This window comes from Doryrhamphus excisus, linkage group LG7, assembly GCF_037039965.1.
Source record: "Doryrhamphus excisus strain RoL-2023G ecotype Guam linkage group LG7, RoL_Dexc_Guam_v1.1, whole genome shotgun sequence".
Classification (NCBI taxonomy): Eukaryota; Metazoa; Chordata; class Actinopteri; order Syngnathiformes; family Syngnathidae; genus Doryrhamphus; species Doryrhamphus excisus.
Genome location: NC_136363.1, coordinates 18,055,486 through 18,081,830, shown reverse-complemented (window position 1 = coordinate 18,081,830; position 26,345 = coordinate 18,055,486). Strand labels below are relative to the sequence as shown.

The 26,345-nt window shown below is 42.0% G+C and overlaps 3 protein-coding genes across 7 annotated transcripts; 1 reads left to right on the top strand and 2 right to left on the bottom strand.

The window, feature by feature from the left end:
• Positions 1–1,749: 1,749 nt before the first annotated feature.
• Positions 1,750–11,193, bottom strand: cdk13 (cyclin dependent kinase 13). The gene is made up of 14 exons (XM_058060036.2): positions 9,296–11,193; positions 7,119–7,703; positions 6,881–7,039; positions 6,664–6,803; positions 6,430–6,600; positions 6,160–6,349; positions 6,028–6,084; positions 5,838–5,939; positions 4,846–4,923; positions 4,648–4,764; positions 4,442–4,573; positions 3,711–3,907; positions 3,140–3,625; positions 1,750–3,067 (listed from the first exon to the last, which is right to left on the bottom strand). The coding sequence occupies exons 1-14, from the start codon at positions 10,438–10,440 to the stop codon at positions 2,421–2,423; spliced, it is 4,206 nt and encodes a 1,401-aa protein (XP_057916019.2). The 5' UTR covers positions 10,441–11,193; the 3' UTR covers positions 1,750–2,420.
• Positions 11,194–11,585: 392 nt separating this feature from the next.
• ralaa (RAS like proto-oncogene Aa) lies at positions 11,586–18,272 on the bottom strand. 2 transcript variants are annotated; one of them, XM_058060043.2, is made up of 6 exons: positions 18,074–18,272; positions 16,287–16,346; positions 16,012–16,210; positions 15,723–15,931; positions 13,496–13,670; positions 11,586–13,432 (listed from the first exon to the last, which is right to left on the bottom strand). In XM_058060043.2, exons 3-6 carry the CDS (start codon positions 16,123–16,125, stop codon positions 13,310–13,312), a joined length of 621 nt encoding a protein of 206 aa, XP_057916026.1. In that variant the 5' UTR covers positions 16,126–16,210; positions 16,287–16,346; positions 18,074–18,272; the 3' UTR covers positions 11,586–13,309. The 2 variants fall into 2 exon arrangements, with proteins under 2 accessions (XP_057916026.1, XP_057916025.1); XM_058060042.2 differs by lacking the exon at positions 16,287–16,346 and having other exon boundaries at positions 18,074–18,270.
• Positions 17,706–24,093, top strand: med1l (mediator complex subunit 1-like). Of its 4 annotated transcripts, none has more exons than XM_078792282.1 (16): positions 17,706–17,852; positions 18,970–19,045; positions 19,107–19,161; positions 19,228–19,354; positions 19,425–19,453; positions 19,941–20,012; positions 20,090–20,164; positions 20,236–20,312; positions 21,815–21,868; positions 21,941–22,052; positions 22,119–22,243; positions 23,065–23,153; positions 23,229–23,418; positions 23,491–23,586; positions 23,654–23,756; positions 23,826–24,093. In XM_078792282.1, exons 3-16 carry the CDS (start codon positions 19,115–19,117, stop codon positions 24,037–24,039), a joined length of 1,410 nt encoding a protein of 469 aa, XP_078648408.1. In that variant the 5' UTR covers positions 17,706–17,852; positions 18,970–19,045; positions 19,107–19,114; the 3' UTR covers positions 24,040–24,093. The 4 variants fall into 4 exon arrangements, 3 of the variants coding, with proteins under 3 accessions (XP_078648408.1, XP_078648410.1, XP_057916023.2); XR_013627778.1 differs by lacking the exon at positions 17,706–17,852 and adding an exon at positions 18,273–18,627 and having other exon boundaries at positions 23,694–23,756; positions 23,826–23,911; XM_078792284.1 differs by lacking the exon at positions 17,706–17,852 and adding an exon at positions 18,273–18,627 and having other exon boundaries at positions 23,491–23,582; positions 23,826–23,971.
• Positions 24,094–26,345: the final 2,252 nt, after the last annotated feature.

Below are 26,345 nucleotides of genomic sequence, written 5' to 3'. Positions count from 1 at the left end.
AAAATAACATAAAGAATCATCCAAAAACAATATTTAAATAATAATAATTGATAAACTTGTCTATAAACTTGTCTACTTTTGTGTTTAGTGGTCCATGCATGCTAAACACCACAGCACAACCCTTCCACGACTCCTAATTCACATTTTAATTAACTTTACCAAGGGTGGCAACCCCCCTTAGGAGGAATTCGCTCACAAAAGTAAACCCACAAACAAATTGAACCAAAGCGAGGTGCAACGGGGCAGCCGTTAGCACTGCTGACTCGCCTCTTCTTGGCAGAATGTGGCCCCCCCAGGCACAGTAGAGGTGACATTATGGTTCACTTACTTATTGCTACATCTCCTAAAGGTTCATTCATTCAATTAAAATAAAAAAAATCCCCTTTAAATTGCAATTAATGCTTTCACTTGTCACCTGTCAGAGTTCTAGAGGCACTTGGAGCAAGATGGCGGACAAAAGAGAGGAATTGGGCAACTGAATCATGTTAGAATTCCCTTTAAAATAGCAAAAATATACTCTTCTTGCATCAAGTTAGCTAATAGAGATGTGTAATATTTACACTCAAGATATCATTGGTCATAAAGTACCGTTTTACTGATAAAAGGCTTTTGACACCACCCTGTGGCTAAACTAGGTACTGCAAATGGCATTAACGTAGAGGTGTACATTTTAGCAAAGCACTCGTATCCGAAATTCATTCATTCATTCATTTTCTACCGCTTAAATTACTTAATTAATTAATCTTTTTGCAAACATACACATATGACTTTTGGGCTTACCTTTATTTTTATGCAATAGGATAGCAATTTTCAATTTAAGGATAGAAAAAGACGGTGTTTGATGCAGCTAAAAAGTTGTCCGCATTGGAAAAACAGGTCTTCTTTCAACTCTTTTATATGCGGGCAATTAACATATAAGAGCATTAGCGCCACCTTGCTGTTCGGAGGGTATAGTCACACTTATGCATGTTAAGCGAGGTTGCTCTTGTTCGGCAATTTTGTAATTAGGGTATAAAAAACACACAATGGTGCTCTCTACTGGTTGTGAGGGTGAATTACATGTTGAAAATGTTTTATTTGTATAGACAAAGAACGTAGCGGTGTTAGTTGAAGCTATTGAAGCTAACATAGCATGTTTGTATTTGCTTCCTTTGCTTTAAATCGTGGAAATATAAGATAGTAGTACTAGTTATTTTATTAACCTTGTTGAAAATGTTGGCCTAAATAATAATAATACATTTTATTTGTATAGCGCTTTTAGGAATACTCAAAGACGCTTAAATGTGCCTATTTTAACAATCTTCAACGATAATGCTGCCCCCTACTGGTTGTATGTGTTAATGCTTTGATACAGTGTATTATTATTTATTTTTTTGGTTTGTGCTTTATTTCTTCCTGAAGAGATACACTATTATCATAGTTGACATAAAGAGGGCAACAACAAGACTTCTTTGTTATCTTTGACAAGCTCCTCGCTATAAGCACAAGTAAAAGCACTTAAAAGTGCAAAGCTGACATCCTCCATTTGTATTCAAGGCGATGTTGTGTGACATTTGACCTTTTTTTTATGCTTCTCTTGATAAGGAAATTACAACCTAGCACCTTGTCATGCAAGTTTCCTGACTGGGAACGCACCCTAAAGTTTATGTGTTGTTGAAATGGTTTGCAATCATTACAGTGGAGCAGTCAAGAAAAATAATAATGTTGTTTATAGTTTATATGAAGCAAAACAAACCCTGGAGACAATAGTACACTATGGCATTTCTTTAATAAACATTTGCCAAAGGAAAAAAAAAGGGGAGGGCAAAATATTTTTAATACAAAAAAAAAAATAACTTGGGTTTGTTCATTTTACACTTTTACTTCTATTTGCAAGAAGAAAAAACAGTTTCTTTCTGTCCAGAACAGATTTGCTCATCCAAGTGCTACCAGTCCACTTGTTTTGAGTGCTCATGATAACAGGCCCTCAATGTTCCAGCTATTAAACAACAAAAAGAAAGACAAAAAAAACAAAAGGTCACCCTTGTAATTGTGCAGATAAATGCACACAATTTTACTCCATAGCTAAAATAGTTGAGCCTACTTCAGTCAGTAGTGCAAAACATAATACTACTCAGGGAGGACAAGAGTGTACCCGACCCAGGAATTCATTTTACAATCAGAGAAAAAACAAAAAACAGGTAAAAGTTTAATTTAAAAGACTTGTAGAACAAATTACAAAAAAATATGAAAAATGGTCCGAGCCAGAAAAGCTCCTCCGCTGTCCATCAGCAATGTAGTCCACAGTCCACAAATCAATCGAGGAGGGACACAAATGCGGACTCAGACCGGGGCCAAAGTGTCTCGTCTGGTCCAAGAGGCTTCAAGTCATCGAAACTTTGTTCGCTCCACCAACATTGTTTACGTTTTTTTTTTTTTTTTTAGAAGGGTAGACCTCGACCTCTGATGGCTGCGCTCGAGTTCACATGAGGGACAAAACCGAGCGGTAGCGGCGGCTGTCCCGGTGCCGGGATGGGTGGTGGCGGGGGCACGGCGTCCTTCCTGACCATGGCGTGGTTGTACAGGTGGAGGGCGCTCATGCTGGGCTGCCCCTCCACTGGCAGAGAACTGTATTCAAAGCGGTGGTCCTTGTCTCCGGTGAACACCATGCTGTTGGGTCCGGTGGCGGCGACCCCCGGCAGGGGGAAAGGCTCCGGGTGGGTTGGGACAGGGGGTGCGGCATGGCCGGGCCTGCCGAAGACTTCTCTTAGAGAATGTGGTGGCAGGCCTCCGCCTAACATGTGACCCATGAAGCTGTCTCCAAACCCTGCAGGAGTGAAGGGGGGAGGCGGTGGGTGGCTGAAGTCACCACCGTACCCGGGGCCCTCCGCGGTGGGGAGGGGCGGATAGTCGGGCTCGGGTGGGCGACCGCCGTCGCCTCCACCCGCTGACGCTATAGGAGGGGCATGGCCAGTTTTAGGCTCAGGTGGCGGCTGCCTGTAGTCCAGGTCTGCGTGTGGCGGTGGTTCTGGCGGCTCGGGTGGTCTCTGGTCTGGGGGCAAGATGGGCATGCTGCTTAACTTGAGCGCTGTAAGACAAATGACATCATACATTCATATTTTGATGTTTTCAAATACATGAAAATACTAAAATAGTAGACCTGGAGAGACCGGACTGGACTCTGGAGGGTGTTTAACTTTGACTTCGGGAGGAAGTGGCGGCTGTCCTGCTGTGAGCTTGCCACCCTCCACGGCATCCCCTCCATCGGTGCCCTCCGACCGCTGAGCTTGCAGTAGCTGAGCCAGCAGCATGGTCACGGCCGTCTGGGTGGCAGCCGCCGCGTCCCCTTCCGGAATACTGGAAGGAGGAGGCGGAGAAGGAGGCTTGGGCATAGGTGGGGTGCGGGGCACGCCTGGCGGAGCCGTGGGCTGCGGGGGCTTAGCGGGTGGCTGCTGAGGGGCGGTCTCGGCCACGTCGGTGCCGGGCGCTAAGACTTTGGAGAGCTGCTGCAGCGTCTCCTGGTTGACCTTTGAGCTCATGTTCTGAAAAAACTGCGTCGAGTTCACGGCGCTGTTGGCCGGACCCAGGAAGTTGAGCAGGACTGCCAGCTGCTCCTGAGTCAGCTGGGAGTTCGGACCTTTGGGATCTGCAGCAATCGAGCGCATGCCGTTTCAATGAATATTAACAGTAGGAGTTGATGAACGACTCCAAATGTTGAATCTGTGACTCACCCAGCAGTGCAGAAGCCGCTGCGTTCGGGGCTTTGATATTCCCGGACGCCGGAAAACCCTGAGGAGTGTTACTGCGGCTGTCATCCAACCCCAGCTCCTTACGCGGCGCCTTGGGGGCGGCCAGTTCCTCGGGCATCTGCTTCTGACGCCGACGCTTCTTGCTCCACAGCTCGTGACAGTCTTGCCATAGAGGAAGACTACAAAACAGTTCAAGTGCAAGTTTAAACCCGAGAATTACAGTAAAACTCGGATATATCGGAAATTCGCTCACAACGGACGGATAAAAAAGAACCAATTTTTCTGTAATGCATTTCCAATAAAAATTCATTGCATATATCGGATTTTTTATAACGGATTTCGCCTATTTCGGACAAAATCTCCAGTCCCGTTCCAATGCATTTCCATTAAATTTCCCTCGCATATATTGGATGGCCGCATCGTGGTGCTCCGATTCGCCGAATCGTGACAAGCCGCTATACGACGTCGTTTGCAGCGTTGCCTGCGTGTCCAGGTACATTGGAAACATAGTCATAGAAAGTGCCTTTTTATAACGGATAAAATCCGATTTACGCATATACCGGATATAAATCCGATATATGCGTAAAACTGACATTTTCCGGTATACGCATATAACGGATTTCGCTTATATTGGACAAAACCAGTGGCAACAATTGAATCAGATATATCCGAGGTTTACAGTACTGATATGCGTCACATGGAGGGAAACATACTCTGGAGGGGGCATTTTATCTGGGTCGACGTCCTTGAGGAACTCGCTGGCCAATGCCTGCTCGGCCGCACAGCGCTTGCTGGGGTCAAGGTTCAGCATGTGGTCAAACAAGTCCAACGCAGAAGGCGGAATGCTGCACAAAAAAAATATTCAAATGAGGCCTTCAGGGAGTATACACCCTTAAAAGTACTCGACTATCACACTTACAAGGCAAACTCCTCCCTCAGTCGCCGTCTGTACTGCTTCTTTGGTTTCATGGTGTTGAAGAAGGGAAGCTTGATGACGTCGGGCCACACCGCCGGACACGGACTACCGCATATCCGACTAGAAGATACCAAGATACTGGATGATGAGGACACTTTTCACATTAACGGGGCAAAACCATTCATTTGGTCATAAACGTACCTGATAAGCTCCAACTGGGCGAGCTCCTGATTAGCTTGAAAGATCGGCTTCTTTGTGAACAACTCCCCAAGGATGCATCTGTAAGGATAGCATATTTTACTACGTATCACAATACTAGGCTCACGATATAATATATCAAGGCGATATTTTTTTTGTTTTTCTTGTAGTTAAAGATTATTTCCTGGAAAAACTGAATTACACCAGCAATATGTACTTACTAAATACATTTTTATTCCATTACAACAATATGTTTATGCTGTATCAGACACTTTCCGCTGTAAAAACTTAAAGTGTAGCATTTGGATATCTGATCAACCTCTCCACATGCAATATTAAGGCTCTAAATGCAATATATCAAGTTCTATGTGAAGTATTTCTATAATGCCTCATATTAACTCACTAGCAAGATCTCATAGTGTATAGAATTCCATTGCTTCGCATTGCTCAATTTACGAGACTCTAAAAATTACAGGGGAAAAAAAGTAGTACATTTACAATAATGAAGTCGTAAATTTACGAGAAAAATATCAAGAAAAAAGTCACACATTTTCAACAAAAAAGTAGAAAATTTACAAGAATGAAAAGAATGAACTCACAATATAACGCAAAGTCATAAATTTCTGAGAAAAAAGTCGTAATATTGCAAGAATAATGTCATACATTAACAAGAAAAAAAGTGCCAAATTTACAACAAAAAAGTAGTACATTTATAAGAAACAAGTTGTAAAATTACAACTCATGAATCTCGTTCAACATCCTTAATTGATTGATTGCCACCTAACGATCGGAGGTTTACAATCAGAAATGAATCTTTACCGTGTCTGCACTTGAATAAATACCATATACAGTCTATGATAAATGCCTAAAAATATCAATATACTTTTTAATAGCTACAGTATCGCAATATATCACAGAAACAATATTTTCTTACACCCCTAATTTTAACATGTTTTATAATATATAATGGGGTCTATTTCAATGAAAACTCTTACCCGCAGCTCCACACGTCGATGGCCGGTGTGTACCGTTCTTCACCCAAGAGGAGCTCAGGTGGGCGGTACCAAAGCGTGATGACTTTGTTGGTGTATGGTCGACTGGGAATCAAACACGCACGGTGAATGTGTTAGCATTGCAACCACATGGAGGGTGTGTCGGTGCGTGTTTAAAAAAGGGAAGGCTCACCTTTCTTCGGAGTTGTACAAGCGAGCGAGACCAAAGTCTGCCAGCTTTATTTGACCTCTGATTAGAAGAAGATCGATTATTAGAAAAAAATGCTACAAAAGGAAGTCAAGAAAAATAACCGAGCGTCCTGACTTGTTGTTGAGCAGGATGTTGGAGCACTTGATGTCTCTGTGCAGGAAGTTCTTCTTGTGGCAGTAGTCCAGGCCCTCCAGCAGCTGTCTCATGAAAGACTTGATGTGGCTCTCGTTGAAGTGCACCAGGCCGGACTCCAGAAGGCCCATCAGGTCGTGGTCCATGTACTCAAACACCAGATAGAAAGCACCTGCGGGGGGGAAAAGGAATATCGATGACATCTATATATATCGAAAGAGGCGCCAATAATGTTTATCACAATAGGCATACCCTTATCGTTTTTAAAGTCCAGAGCATCCTCCTTGTCTGTGACGATCTCCTTCATGTTTATGATGCTTTTGTGGTTGAGTTGTCGTAAGATTTTTATCTCCCTGATGGCCGTGATGGGGAAGCCTTCCTTCTCGTTGTCCAGGCGTACTTTCTTTAAAGCCACCATCTCCGCTGCAGGACAGGAGGATGTGTTATGTGTTGTGTTGTTGGGGGGGGGTCAGTCATGTGTCTCACCGGTGTCTTTGTCTTTAGCTTTGTACACTTGGCCATATGTGCCTTCTCCAGTGATGCCGATGATCTCGAACTTGTCCACGCAACGTTTTCCCCAGTCGATCTCGGTTTCTTTGATCTCGCCGTATCTCGGGCCGCACATTCTGGGATTGAAATATAAATCATTTTAAAATTTGACAATAAAAGCAAAAGTGGAATTTGAAGCAAAGCCAAAACGTACTTCGGCCTTCTACGCAGCGCTTGGGTTTTTTTCTCCTCGGCCGGACTGTGCGGGGAAGACGTACGGCTGGAGAGAACCGGCGGGAGCGGGAGGTCGGTGAGAAGCTGTCGGCCCTTTCGCTCCGACTTCTTCTTCCCTGAGACAGAACCGTCCTTTGTGCTGACATGACAATGGGAAAGAATGGCAAAGTCATGAAGTTATTGTCGGATATTTGGGATAATTGGAATGCTAAACGTACCTCTCGCCTTTATTTATGTGTTCCAGAATATTCTGGGGCAGTGATAGGCCTGAAATACTCGAGGTGAGAGACCCGGCGGCTCGTTCCTTGTCTTTGCTTGGCACTGTTGCTTTCCTGTTATCCCGATGCACGGCGTCATCCTTTCCCTTTCCGTCCTTGTCCCGGCTGGTCTGCTGCTCCGTGGTCCTCTTTGAAGACCTGTCAGTGGGTGACTGAGGCTGGATGGACGTGGGAGTCCGTGGTCCTTTCTCGACTGCTGGTGGTGGCGGTGGTACGGGTGGAGATGGGGGGCGGCCCTTCCTAGCTGCGTGGTTGGTTTTGGGGCTGGGCTGGTGAGCGGCGGACGCCGCCACCGCCTTTGTGGGAGTGGATGCGTTGCTGGTGTTCTTGGCTTTGGCGGCCGCCTCGGCAGCCTTGGCCTTCTTTTGCTTGCTGAGCTCGGCGGCCAGGCTGCTTTTGAAGGTGAGCGTGCTGGGGGAGAGGCTGGAGGGGCGGCTGCGGGAGCGAGAGTGGCGGTGGCGGCTTCTGGAACTCGAGCGCCTGGCGGAAGAATAGGTGCTTCTGCTGCGAGACCTTGCGGATCGCCTGGAAGACAAATTACCCTGGATTTCAATTACTTCAACACTTTAAAATGCGGTCAATTACATAACTAAACTCTGTAAATCAGGGGTCTCAAACACGCGGCACTAGTTTGAGGCCCCCACCTTGATATGAAAGTTTAATGTTAGTGTGGCACGCGCAAGTTTGATATGGATGCTGTATGGTATCATGTACCCAGAAAAAATTATTACGTTTGATTAATGTTCATGTTAAATGTTAAATAACTGTTAATAGTTATCCTCCCTATCCGTGTGGAGGTGGTAAGTTTTTGGCTATTTAAGTTTAAAGGAAATAACTTGGAGGCTACCGTTTAGGTCGCTAGCTCTCTAGTTTGTGAGTTAGCATGTGTCTCAAGACCCTGCAGTTGCGCAATATGTTGTAAATAAAAAGAGTATAAATGTGACTATAGTCGTGTTTTGTCATGTCTACAGGGCTCTAATAATGTTTTGTTAATTTTAAGCAGAAAAAAAATAATTTGTCTACCCACCAACTATATGTGGTTTCTTAAGTTTTAATTATTTGCCGTTTTATTATTATTATTATATTTATTTATTACTGATTGATTGATTTTCTTTATTCTTGATTTGTTTCTTTATTTTTCATCTTATTTTGTGTAGAAAAATAAAAATTAAGATATTTGAGAACAGTGGAATGTTTTGTTAGAGTTTTCTTGTAGAAAATCAGAACCAAAGCGAAGTTTATTCATTCTTCTGTTTTTAATAAATGCGTTTTTTGGGGGGGTTTTTTGAAAACCTGATGCGGCCCAGTCTCACCCAGACCCTAACTCCAGTGGCCCCCAGGTAAATTGAGTTTTAGACCCCTGCTGTAAATGAATTCAAGCCTGTGAAGCAGGAAGTGAAACAACACCTTTGCTAATCCCAAAGAGGAAGAGAAACTATCTAGACCAGGCTAACTCAAGACCCAAATTCCAAATATGGTTCCGCCCTGGGTGCTAAACTTGCTAAATAAACAAGGCATGCTAGGAAGCCAGAAGCATGCCTTACAGCGACTTTTTCCAAGTACATGTTTAAATTGTGGATTATCCTCCACTAGCCATGTTTTTCAAACCATTTTATTTCACAGAAACAAACCATCAAGGTGTGTAGCATATTTTGTGGTGATTTGGCACAACATTCTAAAGTTTGAGTGTATTGAAAGTAAATCCTACTTATGGGATTTCATAAACAGCACCACCATGTGGTGTATTTGTAAGCAAAATAACAGCACAGGCAACGCCTTAAACGTGCTGAACAAATGTTCAACGTTTTTGTGCAGTTCAGGAGTCAGAAGAGTTAAACCATAAGGTGTCCTCATTTCACCTGTTCTATTTAACTAGATAAAGAAAGGTATGGTTATGAATTATGTCACTAATCAACAAATGTGTTGACAGAATTACACAATAAAAATGTGGAAATGTGTTCTGGATTAAGCGGATTGTTGATACAATCAGTGGCACATTCCATTTGGGCTTTTATAAATCAGAATTGTATTTCATGCTGAAGGTCAAATGTGTGTTCTGGCTATGCTATCTACGTGTGTGTTGAAATCCACCTAACAATATTAGCCCGACACCTCACCTGACATCTGGACTTGGGCTCAGGGACTTCCTGTAGGGACTTCGTGATCTCCGTCGACCGCCATAAGGACTAGCACCAAACTCCCCCGGCTCGTACGGACTGCGGCGGCCATAACTCGGGGACCTGCGCCAGTTTGCTTGCGTCACCGGGGACCGCTTTCTCTTGTTACCAGAGTATGAGCTAGGCGACTTGGGCATGTTGTACGTTCCATACATGTCCACGTCTCGGCCATAATAAGTAGACGTCGGAGAGAGTCTTTTGCTTCCAAATGTGGGACTTCTTCTTGATATCATCTGGTTGTAACCTACTGGAGACTGGTAGCTGTATGAGCCATAGGACGTCCCATAGGGACTCTCTGCTTTCAAGCCCGGGCTTCTCCTGTAGGCCCTGAGGTCTTCACGGTCATCCCTGTAAGACTGAGGAGCGTCTCTGTACGCAGACGGCGTCTCTTTGTCCGATCTCGTTTTACTCCTTTGCCTTTTGGAATCTCGTTTATCCACAGATTGCGAGGGCCGACTTGAAGCTGCTTTTTTGCCGTTTTTGTCAGTACTCCTCGCAGTGTCTCTGTGGTTTTTAGAGCCACTAGGGCTAACTACGCTACAAACTTTGGAGCCTCTTTCTCGATTCTGATGGTCCTTCTTCCGCCCCAGGTCTTTCCCTGGCTTGCTCCTTTCTGATGGTCCTCTGGGTTCCTTAACGAGGAAAACAGCCTCATGATCTCTCGGGTGACTTCTGTGCGGAGATGCTGGTCCGTTATATTCTCCAAAGTCACTGAGTCGATCCACAGAAAACCCATCAACGTGGTGGTGGTCCAGTTTGGGCGAGGGGCTCCCTGAGAAGCGCTCTGACTGGGAGCTCACGTCATCATACTCGACCAGTGTCCGAAGTTCAGACTCTTTCCCAAAAGTGCCTTGTCGGTCATTGACAGAACTTTCAACGGCACTCATATGCCACAAGTCTCTCTCTTTGGCCTGCCTGCGTTTCTTCCTCTTGGAAGCAGAGGGTCTTCTCTTGTCAGGGTGTCTATCCCGCTGAGCTGCACTGCTGCCCGGCTTACTAGCATTACGTCTATCCTGCCTGTTTGCACTTCTCTGTGTGGAGGGACTCCGGCCCCGGCCATCCCTAAGTACATCTGAATTAGGCATTTATCCACACAATGAAGCCTTACACCTGATGAAAATTACCTCTAAATTGTGTACTTTATCCCAACTATGTTCCTGGGTGTGCAGTGGAACAAAACATTGGGCTAGTTAGCATACTAACCCCATTCACATGAAAACGTTAGCTTAACAATAGCATCACAATGATAGCTTGATAGAAGTTTTGGTGGTAGCGGACATTAACGAATTCTGCCACATAAAACGCACAATATGACATTTAGTTACCAGTCGACTCCATCAGGTGCATATTATCGATTTGCTAGCACATGCTAGCAAGCTAGCCCCCAGCAGCTAACGGTATACAGCGACACATTGCATTCTAAATCGTAGACAAAAGGTAATAGCCTGGGGACCTTCCGGTTTTTAAGTCCAGCTCCTTTGACACGTAGAAGTAGTATGAGAGAGTAAATCCATTCACAGGTTAGTGTTAAAAGTTCAAAACTTCTCGCCTGCCATTAACCTCAGAGGCGCAACAAGGAAGTGAAGCGGCACGCGAGCTCGCCTGTTAGCCACTTAGCCGCTAGCCAGCTAGCTGAAAGGTTTGTTTTCAACTAACAAGTGGTAAACAATACAGCGTCCCGCCGAGTGGTAGCTCCATTTCCTCTTGGCGTCATTATCCGAACTTTCCAAATTCCAAATCGCCAGTTGAATCGAACGTACTTCCACACGGTGTTAACTTTGTTGGCGGTGAGGAGGCTAACGGTGCTGCTGTCGCCGAGGCCCACACACAAGCTTTCAAACTACAGGCCTCGTGCGCAAGCGTCAGCCAATCACGGACAACTGCGTCTTCGCACTGTCTGGTGACGTCACCCGTGAGGGAACCCCTCGCCCTCACCTCTGTGGCCCTCACCATAGTACGTGAACTTTAACCTTCCGAAAAAATAACATATTTTTTGCATTAAATATATATTTTTAAATAAAACAAAGAGATGTGAAGCAACTAAAAGGTGTTATATTATCATGTAATCCAGTTTTTAATCCCCCTGAAAACCTGCAAAGGACCTTAAACATTGAGTTGCCAAGTGACAGCCTCAAAACCTTCTTTGGAAAAGTACAGTGGAGTGGACCAAGACCCTTACCGTGATGTGTCTGTGCTTTTTAACAAGCAACCAATACATAACAGAAACACATTACCATTAGTAATATCAACTTTATTTGCCATTTCACACATACACACACACAAAATTGAAATGTAAGCGTCACCACCTCTTGCACTCACAGACAGGTAGGCTACATTAGTGGTTATGTTTAAAAAAAAAAAAAAAAAAAAGTAAACATGAAGGTAGCATTTATAAATGATGGCCCACCATCCAAACAACCAAACATAAACTGTATAGATAGTTCTGTTTTTTAGGCTATTTATATAAAAAGGCAATATTTTTATTATTTTTTTAAATTCCCACTAGGGAAATTTGCTCAAATATGGAATTAATAGAATAAATTGTAAAACAAATGTTAGCAAGCACTATGGCGAACAGTGTTTTTTTTAGTAGCTTTAGCAATGAGAGCACACAGCACTTTATAAAGATGGAGGACCACTACGACTCTTCCAAAAGGGGGGGTGTCTGAATTGTGGCATCTTGTGCTGGAGGTTAGCCTTTAAATTAAATTAACCCAAAAACCAAAGAAAAACATTCCAATTATTTTGGCCTCGCCTCCAAAATGTCACGTCTCAACACCACCCTCACTACTGTGTGCTTTTCTTTTTTTGTCAATAAATAGTAAAATACCACAAGTATTATTTTTGCATTAATGACTGTACAGTTACACATATAGCTCGCCGTCAACGCCAGGAGAATCTGAGGATTGAAATGAAAACATGGATTAGTTTTGTTGCATAGAGTCCATTTCTGGGTGTCTTATTATATATCAGTGGCCGTAACATAGGATTGCCTGTGGCTGAGTTGTTAGCAAAGAACAGGAATGACAGGGTACAATGTGTTTTGGTCGCTAAAATTGAAGTAAAGAATCATAATAGGCTTGTACCATTCAGATGTTACTGTGGTAAAAGGTCGGATTGGTAGAAAGCACATGATTGGCAGCCTCCAGGCAAACGAACGGGATGGCGAGACGGGATTGTTTCACATTCAACACGGACAGGTTGGCAGCGGCGTGCACTGTACATGAAATCTAAGACCTTTTGCAAGATTTGTGATTCACTTCAATTGAAAAGTGGGCACTTGTTTTGTAGTAGCTAGCAGTTTTCTTTGGTGACTGAATCGCCCAATTTCTATCTGGCCTTCCCTCCACGCAGTAGTGTTGTCACGTCAGACCAATTAGGAAACAAAGCAAAAATAAAAAATAAAAAAAATTGGCATGTTTACACTTCTTTCATTTGTTGACTTCAAGACACCAGTGTAGTGTTTCTCCACTGACTTTATATGCAAGCACCAGAGATTACTTCATATTATAATAATAACTATTAATAGTATTTAAAAAAAAGGCAATGACTAAAAAATTAAAAATGGAAATGTTTGACGATTTTAGGGTCATGCTCTGTTTGTGCGGAAAGGGAAAATTTGTGCGTTAAAGTAAATTTGGGTTAATAGACGTGAGCCAAAAATGGGATCGAGGCTGTTTATATGTATATGTAATCCAATTAAGCGTTAAATCCTGACCTTTTTTTTTTATGCGGTATATTCATAATATATAATCTTGTAGTGACTTTTAGACACACTTGTCACCGATTCATTTCAAACACTCAGTGGAATCATTTGGAGTGACACGCGGTCACGACATCCCGTTAAAAAGCAAGGGGGGTCAGATTGCGGGAACAAAATGAAAAGTCTGAGAAATGTATATATGTACAATAAAAGCAGCTGTCTGGCTTTTTTTGTTTTTTGTTTTTTAACCACTATAAAATACAACATCTCTCTCGGATTCTCTTGGCCAAACTTTTGCTTTTCTTCTTCCCGTTCTTCTCTTTGCTGTCCTCCATCTTCCTCGCCCGGATCTCCCTCATCAGGTCAAAGAACACCTGAAAGGAAGAAACAGAGCTTGTATTTTTCTCGCTTGCCAATTGTAGAAATGGCGGACACACCTTGTCGACGTTGGCTCGGGTTTTGGCCGAAGTTTCCACGTAGCACACACCCCACTGCTCAGCGCGGGTCTTTGCCTCGTCTGCGCTTACCTGCCGCCGGTCGTCCAGATCGGATTTGTTACCAACCAGGAGAAAGGGGACATTCTCATCCTCCTTCACCCGTAGGATCTGCTCCCTGGAAACATGGAGGTGGTCGGTTAGCTGTGAGGAGCTTTAATTTCCCTAATTAAAAGGTACTTAAACACATCGACTTGGGGCAGGACCCCATCCCCAACGTGGAGATGATATGCCAATGATCAACCGTGTTGTTCTTCTTAATGTTTAACAGAAACATCACAAATTATATGACATATATGATAAATATCTGCCATACAACAGTACTGAATGGTTGCATTGCTTTTGCAATGTAGCAAGCGACACCGTCTGTGAGCGTACACCATTTTGTTTATAAGTATTTTACCTTGTTCATTCTGTTTAACCTTCCTCTTGTGTTAGATTTCTGGTATCATGTCTTATATTAACGGGTCGGTTTTTACTGTATTTGTATTAAATCAGCTATAAAATACACTAAAAACAATAAGTAACCATCAAATTTGCTTCTCATGTCTTGGTTACTTTCTTAGGCTTCCTCATCCATGAAAATGTTGGTTTTAATACTTTTGATGTAGGTGTGTAGGCCTTTTTTTGGCACTATACCCCTCGATTTTAATTTTCAAAAATGGTAAAATGAACCTCAAAAGAATCATATTAATAAATTGAATTATTTTGTTACCTAGCTATTATTACCAAGAGCTATAGAATATATCTCTTAAATCAATTAGTTTGATTCATTTTCTCATTTTAGTATTAATCACTAAAGAAACATCTATGGTGTTCGGGTGAATTTTGACCCATATATATTAATGTCAAAAAAAGGTAGAAAAAGTTATTGTTTTCAGCAACAGAATTTTAGTACAAACTGAAATCAAAAAGCAGAACAGGTCCAGATCTTGGTTCACTGTATTTCTTGCCATTCTTTCCATGATCCAAATTGTAAATGTGAAATCAGCCACTCAAATGAGTGAATTCACCTCACATGTCTGGACATTGTTTTTCTGCTGTTATATTGGAAAAAATGGTCAAAATGAGAATCCCCTGAAGCTTACATGATAAGAAGAGGAGCTGGTTGTCATTGTGTTGGCTAATTGTACACTTATGATTTCAGTTTTGGCTCAAAATATTGCTTTATAGTCATATTATGTGGTCATAATTTCAACCAGACCATTTTAAAATGTAGTAAAAACTATTTTTTTGGTTTTATTTTGTTGAAATAGAGCAGGGGGTCTCAAACTCAATTTATCTGGGGGCCACTGGAGCTAGGGCCTGGGTGTGGCTGGGCCGCATCAGGTTTAAAAAAAAAAAAAAAACATTTATTAAAAACGGAAAAAATGTAAAAATTAAAAAACTGTCTTGGTTCCGGTTTTCTCAAATATTTAAATTTTTATTTACTACACAAAATAAGATGAAAAAATAAATCAATAAATCAATCAGTAATAAATAAATAAAATAATAATTAAAAAAAAAAAAGTAAATAAGAAAAACTTAACCACATATAGTTGGTGGGTAGAGAAAGAATTTTTTTCAGATTCAATTATTAAGTTATTTAACCTTTAACATGAACATTAATGAAACCATTTTACCCAATTAGCAAGTTAGCATCGTTACATCTAGGAGCAAAATTGCGTCAATTTTGTCCAGTGTGCCCGGTGTGCACACAGCTTTAAGCTGTCATTTCTGGGTACATGATACCATACAGCATCCATAGCAAAGTCGCGCGGGCCACACTAACATTAAACTTTCATATCAATGTGGGGACCTCAAACTAGCGTCCCACAGGCCGCATTTGGCCCGCGAGTTTGAGACCACTGAAATAAGAGTTTCCTGACAAAGTAAAAAAAGCTTTGATGCAATAAACAAATGTTATGTGATTCTTTTTATGCATTAAAATGTAAAACGGATCGGGTGCCGACCCTAACACAAGAGGAGGGTTAAAAACCAAATATTCCCTCACTGGGGCTGTCGGCGATGGCATTTGCCTCAGAAACCATCACTTCTGTATCTTCAATCATTTTTAGCGTATGCTGCCTCAAGAGGCTAACTGCTAACACTCTATCCATTCACTAGTAGCCCCGCCTCCACAAAGAGGCTGAAGGAGACGAGGGCGACTACTTATAAGTCGATGCCCTACCTGAAGTCTACTGTCGCCGCAAACGATTCCAACTCTGTGATGGAAAAAACGCAGAGGAAGCCCTCCCCGCTGCGGAAGTAGTTGTCCCGGATAGCTGCGTAGTCCTCCTGTCCGGCCGTGTCGAGGATGTCGATCTGTACCTCCTCGCCATCCAACACCACCTTCTTCCTGTAACTGTCGGCTTTGGTGGGTTCATAGTCCTCCACAAACTATATACAAAGAGAGAGAGAAGAGGAACGGACTGAGATCGTGTGGATTTTTACGACGCGAGAGTGAATCATATGCTCACCTCGTCATACATGAACTGCAACGTGAGCGCCGACTTGCCCACACCGCCGCTGCCCACCATAATCACTTTATGAAGGGCTAAGGAGTTCTGCCCTTTGGGTTTAGCAGCTGCCATGGCTCCGAGGAAAAGTCAGGACTGGGAATTGAAGGCCGTGTCAATGAGACTCCAACTGTAGCAACAATGGTTTGATTTGTAATACCTGAAGAGGGGAAAAAAATTATAATTAGGGTAATCATTTTTTTAAAATGGACTCCCGACAAGTGACTGTCTTGTACCTGGAGGAATTTGGTGTGACAAACAGCTTTTAACGGCTTGTTTATATAGTCACGCCTACTCTGCAGTTGGAGATGATAAAAGTTAGTGTTTGTGTGTACACAAGCCACAAAGAACCTGCATAACCCATGAGGTCATAGAATGAATACTGCTTGCAGTGACACATATTAGCAACACCAACAGCAGCCTCCAAAAACACTATTATTGTAGTTTTTTAGTAGCTGTAGCTAATAATAACATAAATAAAAATGCCGATTTTTTTCAAAAAGTTAAGACACCCTTGTTGTTAAATAAATTCAACTTGGGTCAAAATGGCCACCATATGCCTCATTATAAGTTGAATGAGGAGATCGCATCAGCTTGAGAAAAATAAAAACATTGCAAAAATTGCAAACAAGTGGAGCTTCAAAATGAACAAAAATGGGAGTAAGACATTTGAAAATCCTTTTGAGTAAGCTATGTATTGCCAACAAGCATCAAAGTGAAAAAGGCTGTTCATCAACTGATCAAAAGTTTAAGACCACAGCCTTTAAAAGGCAAAATTATGGCATAAACCTTGATGGAAAAGACAAAAACACAACAAAAAAAGTCAAAGAAATGTCACCAGCCGTGAGCCGGAGAATCCGATTGGCCGTCTGTCAAGACATAAGACGATGCAAACTGCAATTTGCACAAGAGCACCAAACATTGGCTCTTGAAAAGTGGTGAAAGTTTGATTCTATGATGAGCAGAAAAAAAGTAACCTTGGCAGTCCTGATGCTTCCAATGTTAGTGAGATCCCACCTGAGATGTTTTCCAGGGTGCTTTTGCCTTCAATGGAACAATGACACTTCAAGTTGTGCAGGGGCGTAAAATGGCAGATGTACAAAAATGGACATCAATTCCTGACAGTGGATGCCCTCCGTGAAGCCATCTTGACTGCCCGGAGCATCTTTCAGGTGATTATCAAAATTCTGGAGTCCACTTTTTTTTTTTTTTTTTTTTACACTTTTAGGGCTTTTTTTTAGCTTAAATTTTGAACAGCTGACGGACAGCCCATTTCTTCTTTTTGTATTTTGAAGCAATAGAGCATTTTTCAGCTCTGAAAATGTAAATGTGTTACATTATTCAGCCTGTTATATGATTTTGCTCAGCTGTGTATTTCTACAAAAAGGTAGGTTCACTGTAGACCAGTTACCTAACTTTATTATGACTGTCTAGCCCACAATAAACAAGTGTCACATCTTTCAATGCCATAAATGAGAACATTTACTTGATTATGTCACCTCAGAACGGTTACGAAGCGTCAACGTGTTTTTGCTAGTCTAGATGTGCAATAAAAGATTAAAAACAAATTAACGGCGCCGTTAAACGCCAGTAACCACCCAGTTAGATGATATAAATGATTTGGTGTCTGTTGTGTCAGTTTCTTAAAGAGTGGCTCGTTGTATTAAATTATGTACGTGGAAAAAAACCAAAATATTTATTGATGTAAGCAACTTAGCAAGTGACTTACTGCTCGGCAGGTAATGGACAGGCTAGCGGTGGGTGGTGTTGCTGACAGCTAACGACCAGTTTCTTTCTTGCCGGTGAGATAACTGTTAATTGTTGTTATTAAACAATGAAAATAGAAGCGAAAATTAATTTTAAAAATCATATAAAACACGACAAACAGCAACAGATGTTCGGTCTGATCCTCCCCGGTCAGCAGTAGCGGTAAGCTAGCAAGATGCTAATGATAAACGACCGATGCTATGCTAGCTGTCAAAAGATTACCAACGCCATTTTTATAAGGTGTAACATCACGTACCGGTTCCTTAGAAATGATAAACGTCGGTGCTGCCTCGGAGAGCTTGGATAAACGACAGGAGAGATCTTTTTTCAGCTGCTGGTTAGGTCATGGCTAAGTTCCCCCCAAGCTAGCTCGGGCTGTGTTAGCACTTAGATGTGACAGACAGTAGGCTGGGCTGGTATCCGCTCAGTTTAGCTCCATTCGGATCCACTCGGCTTTTCTCGGCTATACTCGTAAAAAGCCTCCGCCCTGCCACCCTGGCTTTATAACGCTAAGGCTAACACATTTATATCTTGTTTTAATACCTTTTCTTACACGTTAGCATACATATACATACTGGATTCAATTGTTTTATACTTTAGTAAATTAAAGGTAATTATAATGAATGCACACCCATAATTGATTAATTGGCTCATGCACTTCCTTTAAAAGGCTTGCAGGAGGAAACCTTCACAGATCTTCACAGGGCAGACATTTTTTTTGTAGTTATGAGCGCCATTATACCAGATTTGCGTTTAAAATATGCAGCAAAGACTTGGAAAGAGACTTTTCAGCTGGTCAGAAGATGCATGGTAAGCCCTTATTAGCTGTATCATTCAATTGGGAAGAAGATTTAATGGGGTGGAGATTGCTAAAAATGTGTGTAGCTACCATTTATTTGCATGTGAAGGCACCATATTCAACTTAATGCCTCACAAATAAGACAAATTCCCTCAATTGCATGTAAAAAAGAGTGGAATCAGTCCAAGTACAACACACTATATGATGCATTAAGGCCCATCCCCATGTGTCAATATTGTAAGCATTATGTGGCGTACAAAGCACTGGGTGGGGGGGTGATGAATGTTTACACAAGAGGCGACTGTCACACATCTGCTCCATTGTTCACCCCCTCCCCGCCCCATCTCATATAGGACAAATCCAGAAATGACTCCAACCCCTGCGAGCCGCTTATTAGGTCCCTGGAAAGGCTGCAAGAAGTCCTTAACGGTAAATAAAACATATTTAGCTGTTAGAGCGAAAAGGGGCTTAAAGGTGTTTTTTGTTGCAGTGTCCTCTATGAATGCCATGCGGTCTCGTTTGGAGGTGATGGCCAAACAACACAGGTAATTAAAAAGTCACATGTCATAGTCACATGGTTCTCCGTTCAATGTTCTTCCTCATTTTTTAAGGATGGGCTTCCACTTTACTGAGGCCACCTGCTACCTGACGGCTGACCTGTTCTACCTGGAGGTGGCGCTGCTGCCGTGTGGCGGGGTGGAGGAGGTCAAGGTGGCGCCACATGGGGGGGTCCCTCTTGTATGTGACTCTTATAATCCTATATTTTATATTATGTACTCATTTTTACTCAAATGTACTTATGTTGCAGAGTAGTGAGACCCTGCTTCAGCTTCTGAGGTATTTTTTAAACAATTTATTTTTATGGTAATAGTTTTATTTCATTTGAATATGCATCAGATTACAATTGAATGCATCACATAATCAGTTCACAGTTCCACATGTCCAAAAGGAGTAGGAAGAAGCAAAGCTTATTAAATCCTACCCCTCCATCTGGTACTTTTACAATCAGTAACTGTTCCACTTGTTCACTTCCTGCTTTCTTAATTTAATTTAATTTATTTTAATATGTTCTCTGTAGGCGGCATTATGAATTATCCTTACTGACCTTTTTTTGCAGTACATTTAGCGAGTGAAGATTGCTTTTATAGTTATTACCCCATATTTCCGCAAAATAAGTAAGATATGGCAGAACCAGAGAGCAGTAAATTGGGTATGAGGTACTTTTTAATTGTGCTAATGCTAATGTGTGTCATTCTCGTAAAATTAGCCCCTATTTTAAAGAAACCGAAGTTGCTAATTGTTTTACGGTTACACCCCACAATAGGTCAAAACATTTTGCAGAGTTCTCCGCCAAATTGAAGGACCTCTTCACCCAGTACAACATCCCCGGAGATAAGTACTACACAGTCCTATAAGCTTGTATCATTTTTAAACAAATCAACAACTCATTTCACCCATTCTGTTTTCTCTCAGCGATGTCAAATTCAAACTATTTACCGCTCTGCAACATCTAGCCAAAGACTTGCAAGAAATGTCTAATTTGCCAAGGTGAGTGACTTGAATGTCCAATTTTTGTTCATGTTTTGTGCATGTTCATTAAAAAATTTTTTTGCTTGCAGGCTAGCAAGCGATGATAGCTGCTGCCAGATGGATGCGGTAAACAGCACCATGCTGGGCTGTTTAATAGCTGGAAAAGGTGAATGCAGCCACAAAAACTGCATAGGAAATAAATAATATTATAATTTTACATGCAGAATAATGGTGCAAAATAATATGACAGATGGGTGGAACTTTTGTTTTGCTTTATTTTGGCCCCATGGTGTGTTATTTTTGCAGTCTCAGACTCAATTCTCTCAATTCTGTAATGAGTAGGGGGCTTTGTTTAGGCCAGGGGTCTCAAACTGAATTTACTTGGGGGGGGGGGCACTGGAGCTAGGGCAGGGGTGGGCAAACTACGGCCCGGGGGCCACATCCGGCCCGCCAAGCGTTTGAATACGGCCCGCCCAATCTTTCCAAAGTATTTCATTTAAACTCAACATACAACCTGGCATCATGGCCTGAGCCAACCTTTTGATGGTTTTATCAATTTCGTTTTTTGACATGGTCTGTTGTTTACAAAGTGCTCCTGGAAAAAAGGGACACAAGCACATAATAATAATAATAATAATATTATTATAATAATAATAATTATTATTCGATTATTAGATTATTATAATAATTATTAGAACAATTATGATTATTATAATTATTATATTAATGCTAATTATTATATTAATTATATATAATATTATTGTTATATTTGCATATTTTACATAATAATATAATAATTATTATTTTAATGTTATTGTAATTATATTTTTTTATTATTAAAATAATTAGTAATAATAGCAGATTGCATGACAATTTTACAGATACAATAATACCAGGTGGACTGTTACGTGTAAAATATATAGTCTGCCCCCCCCTGTAAATTTTGTCATATCAATGCGGCCCGCGAGTCAAAAAGTTTGCCCACCCCTGAGCTAGGGTCTGGGCGAGGCGAGGCTGGGCCGCTTTTCTACAATAAAAGCTCTGATAAAACTTCCACTGTTCTCAAATATCTTAATTTTTATTTTTCTGCACAAAATAAGATGAAAAATAAACAAATTAAGAATAAAGAAAATCAATCAATCAGTAATAAATAAATATAATAATAATAATAATAATATGGCAAATAATAAAAACTTAAGAAACCACATATAGTTGGTGGGTAGACAAATTATTTTTTTCAGATTAAAATTAACAAAGCATTATTAGACATGTAGACATGTCAAAACACAACTATAGTCACATTTATACTTTTTTTATTTACAACATATTGCGCAACTGCAGGGTCTTGAGACACATGCTAACTCGCAAACTAGAGAGCTAGCGACCTAAATGGTAACCTTCAAGTTATTTCCTTTAAACTTAAATAGCCAAAAACTTACCACTTCCACACGGATAGGGAGGATAACTATTAACAGTTATTTAACCTTTAACATGAACATTAATCAAACGTAATAATTTTTTCTGGGTACATGATACCATACAGCATCCATATCAAACTTGGGCGGGCCGCACTAACATTAAACTTTCGGGCCGCGTGTTTGAGACCCCTGGTTTAGGCACTCAAATTTTGAGGGACGGTACAAAAAAAAACAACCACTTTCATTCTAGATTGCCCTTTGACCCTCCAGTTCTACTCGGCCCCAATGGATGACACGACTACAAGTGAGATTCTGGTTTCCTAGCATGCTTATCCAGTTCAATTCCTCTTTAAATCATTTTTAATACATCCAACAGATATGGAACCAGCCCTGCAGGAAGCCCAGGTAGCTGTGAGCCCGAGTCATGTGACCCACAAGCTTCAGATGGCATCAGTCCTTCCACTGCCGCTACAACTGGACACGCAAGGGTAATGCCAAGGGTAATGGAGTTCCCCCTGTGAGACATGCTGGAATATTCATCGGTGTCCCGGCAGCTTCCCTGTCTTCACTCCGCTGAGTGATGTCCCACATGAGGAATTCCATGCCTGCTTTGTGCTCAAACTGCAGCCAGTCATACCCCTGATGATGCCTTTTGTTCACAAGATAAGCAGAATTACAGGTATTGTCAATATTATATTACTAAAGGTTTTATATTAGATTATACAAAGCCGGCTGCACAGCGGTCGAGTGGTTATTGTGCAGACCTCACAGCTAGGAGACCAGGGTTCAATTCCACCCTCAGCCATCTCAGTGTGGAGTTTGCATGTTCTCCCCGTGCATGCGTGTGGGTTTTCTTCGGGTACTCCGGTTTCCTCCCACATTCCAAAAACATGCTAGGTTAATTCGCGACTCCAAATTGTCCATAGGTATGAATTTGAGTGTGAATGGTTGTTTGTCTATATGTGCCCTGTGATTGTATATAACAGTATCGTGTATAAAAATATTGTATATAACAATATAGCAGTCACTAAAGTCATCATGCAGCAACTTCACACTCAAATATACAAACATGTACCAATATGAGTATTAAAAAAAACAAGTTTTCCCATACTGTATTGCATCTGAGCAACGCATTCATTGGGGTGCTGCAATGACGTTAGCCCCTCTCTGGGCTCCTCACATTAAGACACACATCATCAAAAGCAGATGTATTTACGACACTAAAACGGTCTGAAAATTTTATGAATGTTAAGGAATGTTTCCTCCCACATTCCAAAAACATGCTAGGTTAATTAGCGACTCCAAATTGTCCATAGGTATGAATGTGAGTGTGAATGGTTGTTTGTCTATATGTGCCCTGTGATTGGCTGGCGACCATTCCAGGGTGTACCCCGCCTCACGCCCGAAGACAGCTGGGATTGGCTCCAGCACCCCCCGCGACCCTCGTGAGGAAAAAGCGGTAGAAAATGAATGAATGACTGATACAAAACCTTTTCTTAGAAATTGCAGTACCAGATGTTGAGCTACAGTGGGCGCCATTTCTCCAACTTCTTGCAGACAGCGAAGAGCAGGACTACATTTTCACTGTGGTATGTTCTTTAATCCTTCTAAGTAAGTTTTAATATTTTATATACCGGTGTGTGTGTGTGTGTTTTGTGAAACAGCGTCTACCTTGTGAGGCCATGCACACGTATGTCTTCCCCGTGGAGGCGTGGGACTCTGCTCCCCAAAGTGGGGCTGTGATGGACAGCATTTCCTTCACCCATCCCGTCCAAATCCCAAGGCTGGTGGAGGTGCTGCGGCATCAGTGTGTTATCAACAATGTGTTACGGAGCAGCATATCCAAAGGGTCAGGTATCGGAATCGGTAATTAATAATTAATTACACAATCCTTAAGAAAATGTCTAATGGTTATTTTTTGTTTAGCTTCACTTTGTGAGCAACATTTCGAGATCCGCCAAGAGGCTGATACTAGTTTCTCCGTGACCTTCCGTCGACCTGACATGGACTCTCTTGCAGTTTGTGAGCAATTTTTTTTTCCATCTTGTTGTCATATTTTTATATTATGATTTTTTTTTCTTTGCTCCAGTATTGGTGGACATACCCAATTCTCACCAAATTCTATGCAGAGTATTTGGAGCAGGGATAGAGCCCTCCTCCCTGGATGAGCACATGTCTGATGTCATGAAGAGGTGTGTATTTTAGTGTATAGATCACAGCTTCTTACAAGTTGTCACTTTTTTTTTTTTTTTTTTTTTTAGATGCATGTCCATCCCTCCGACGCTGCAAGCTTTGTACAAAAAACTGCAAGATGCTGCTTCTCCTGACCGCACCCCTGAAGTGGCTGAAAAAGGGCCTTTGACTCCCATGGAAGACTCACACTCTACTTCTGTGCCGGATTGCCCCAAAATTAATTCAAGTCCTATTGCAGCCAGTCTTCAACCTGTTGCTCCTGTGGGTGTTGAACATGTTTAGTTTTATTACAAAACCTGCACTTTATAATGAATAAATTGTCACTAAAGCCAAGAATATGCAGTTGTTCCTCCAATGCATTAACTGCGACATGGACTGGAGATGGGCTAAAACCAGTTTATTCACTGTGTTGATTGGGAATGTCACCACAACTATTGTGTTCTGCATCCTTGTTGTGTATTAGAGCGTCTTGTCAATGCCTGTCTGTGTCTGTTGTATTTGAATATTCATTCATTCATTTTTAACCGCTTATCCTCACGAGGGTCGCAGGGGGTCTTTGGGCGAGAGGCGGGGTACACCCTGGACTGGTCGCCAGCCAATCACAGGGCACATATAAACAAACAACCATTCACACTCACATTCATACCTATGGACATTTTGGAGCCGCCAATTAACCTAGCATGTTTTTGGAATGTGGGAGGAAACCGGAGTACCCGGAGAAAACCCACATGCACAGGGAGAACACGCAAACTCCACACAGAGATGGCCGAGGGTGGACTTGAATCCTTATCTCCTAGCTGTTTGGCCTGCATGCTAAACACTCGTACGCCATGCACCCCTATTTATGTCTTATTTTCTATTATTATGTCTACTATATTGGATAATCTCAGTGTAAAGGTGACTATAGGGGTGTTATTTCATGTCCAGAGGGCTCTAATGTTAAAAAGTGTATTCAGAAGGTTCATTCATTCATTAATTTTCTACCGCTTATCCTCACGAGGGTGGGTGGGGGGTGCTGGAGCCTATCCCAGCTGTCTTTGGGCGAGAGGCGGCGTACACCCTGGACTAGTCGCCAGCCAATCATAGTGCACATATAGACAAACAACCATTCACACTCACATTCCGGAGTACCTGGAGAAACCCCACGCATGCAAACTCCACACAGAGATGGCCGAGGGTGGAATTGAACCCTGGTCTCCTAGCTGTGAGGTCTGCGCGCTAACCACTCGACAGCTGTGCAGCTGAGTTGAATATATGTCCAGTTAAGTTTACTATGTGTTGCCGGCTAAATACAGAGTCCTGATTGGCTATCAAAAAACTCAGCCATTGTGTTCTGCATTCTGACAAGTTGGATACCATACTCAAGAAATGCAGAAGTTAGAAACCTGCAATATGGTAAATTAATCTTCTATGTATGGAAGACAACTAGGAGTGTTTTAACAAGGATACAAAAACGCTACAGCTCCAGGAAAAAACAGCCCAGAATCCCGTAATTCTTTATGTCCAATCTTGAAAAATTCATTATTAATCTCTGACTGTGAAAGCCTCGTGTCTCAACACCTGAGCTAGCTAAAAATGAACGGGTGACCAGCAACAATCAGTGCTGGTCTATTTTGACTGTAAAACCTGCACGTTCTAAATGGTCAGCTGTGTGCACAAAGCCATGAATGTGCAGCTGTTCCTCCTATGCATCAACCGCCACGTATTGTAGAACGTAGGTGGGCTAAAACCAGTTTATTGCACCGTGTGCATTGGGAATGTCACCACCAGACAACTGCTTTGCCGAGGTATCCAATGACCTGTATGGATGCTATTTATAGAAACATTCCAAAACGTGCGGTAAAACCATTCTCTCCTTACAGCGGGGGAAGAGGAGATTATGTGTCACCGCCTCTTTGTTGGCGAATAGGGATATTCAGTGTTAGTGCCAAACACAGCAGGGAAAGGACAGGGAGAACCGACACAGCTAGAAGCAATATTGTTGCATGCATGTGCAACTTTTTTTCAATTTTTCACCCCCCCCCCAAAAAAAGTGAATTTTGAAGATTCCCAGGTAAAAAAAAGCTTATATTTCACAAGTTCATGCCACATCTCCCTGTCCTTTCTCTACTGCAAGGAAATATGCTACAATGGTATATAACTAGGCTGCATGGTGTCGAGTGGTTAGCGCACAGACCTCACAGCTAGGAGACCAGGGTTCAATTCCACCCTCCGCCATCTCTGTGTGGAGTTTGCATGTTCTCCCCGTGCATGCGTGGGTTTCCTCCCACATTCCAAAAACATGCTAGGTTAATTAGCCACTCCAAATTGTCCATAGGTATGAATGTGAGTGTGAATGGTTGTTTGTCTATATGTGCCCTGTGATTGGCTGGCCACCAGTCCAGGGTGTACCCCGGTTCTCGCCCAAATACAGCTGGGATAGGCTCCAGCGACCCTTGTGAGGAAAAGCGGTTGAAAATGCAGATACGGGGCCAGTATCAGCACTAATCATATACCGATACCCGATATCAGCCATACAGTGTTTTTTTTATATGTTAGTTTTCATTCATTCCATACCATTCCATACCGCTTTTCCTCACGAGGGTCGT

Coding starts and splice junctions, on each gene's coding strand:
- med1l (XM_058060040.2), top strand. CDS start 18,544: ATGAGCGCCATTATACCAGATTTGCGTTTAAAATATGCAGCAAAGACT. Junction 19,454..19,940: donor ACCCTGCTTCAGCTTCTGAG/GTATTTTTTAAA, acceptor ACCCCACAATAG/GTCAAAACATTTTGCAGAGT. Junction 23,419..23,490: donor CAGCATATCCAAAGGGTCAG/GTATCGGAATCG, acceptor TTTTTTGTTTAG/CTTCACTTTGTGAGCAACAT.
- ralaa (XM_058060043.2), bottom strand. CDS start 16,125: ATGGCAGCTGCTAAACCCAAAGGGCAGAACTCCTTAGCCCTTCATAAA. Junction 13,671..15,722: donor GCGGCGACAGTAGACTTCAG/GTAGGGCATCGA, acceptor CCATGTTTCCAG/GGAGCAGATCCTACGGGTGA. Junction 13,433..13,495: donor CCCGAGCCAACGTCGACAAG/GTGTGTCCGCCA, acceptor TCTTCCTTTCAG/GTGTTCTTTGACCTGATGAG.
- cdk13 (XM_058060036.2), bottom strand. CDS start 10,440: ATGCCTAATTCAGATGTACTTAGGGATGGCCGGGGCCGGAGTCCCTCC. Junction 6,804..6,880: donor GCGCTGCGTAGAAGGCCGAA/GTACGTTTTGGC, acceptor TTTCAATCCCAG/AATGTGCGGCCCGAGATACG. Junction 4,924..5,837: donor ATCGACGTGTGGAGCTGCGG/GTAAGAGTTTTC, acceptor CTATCCTTACAG/ATGCATCCTTGGGGAGTTGT.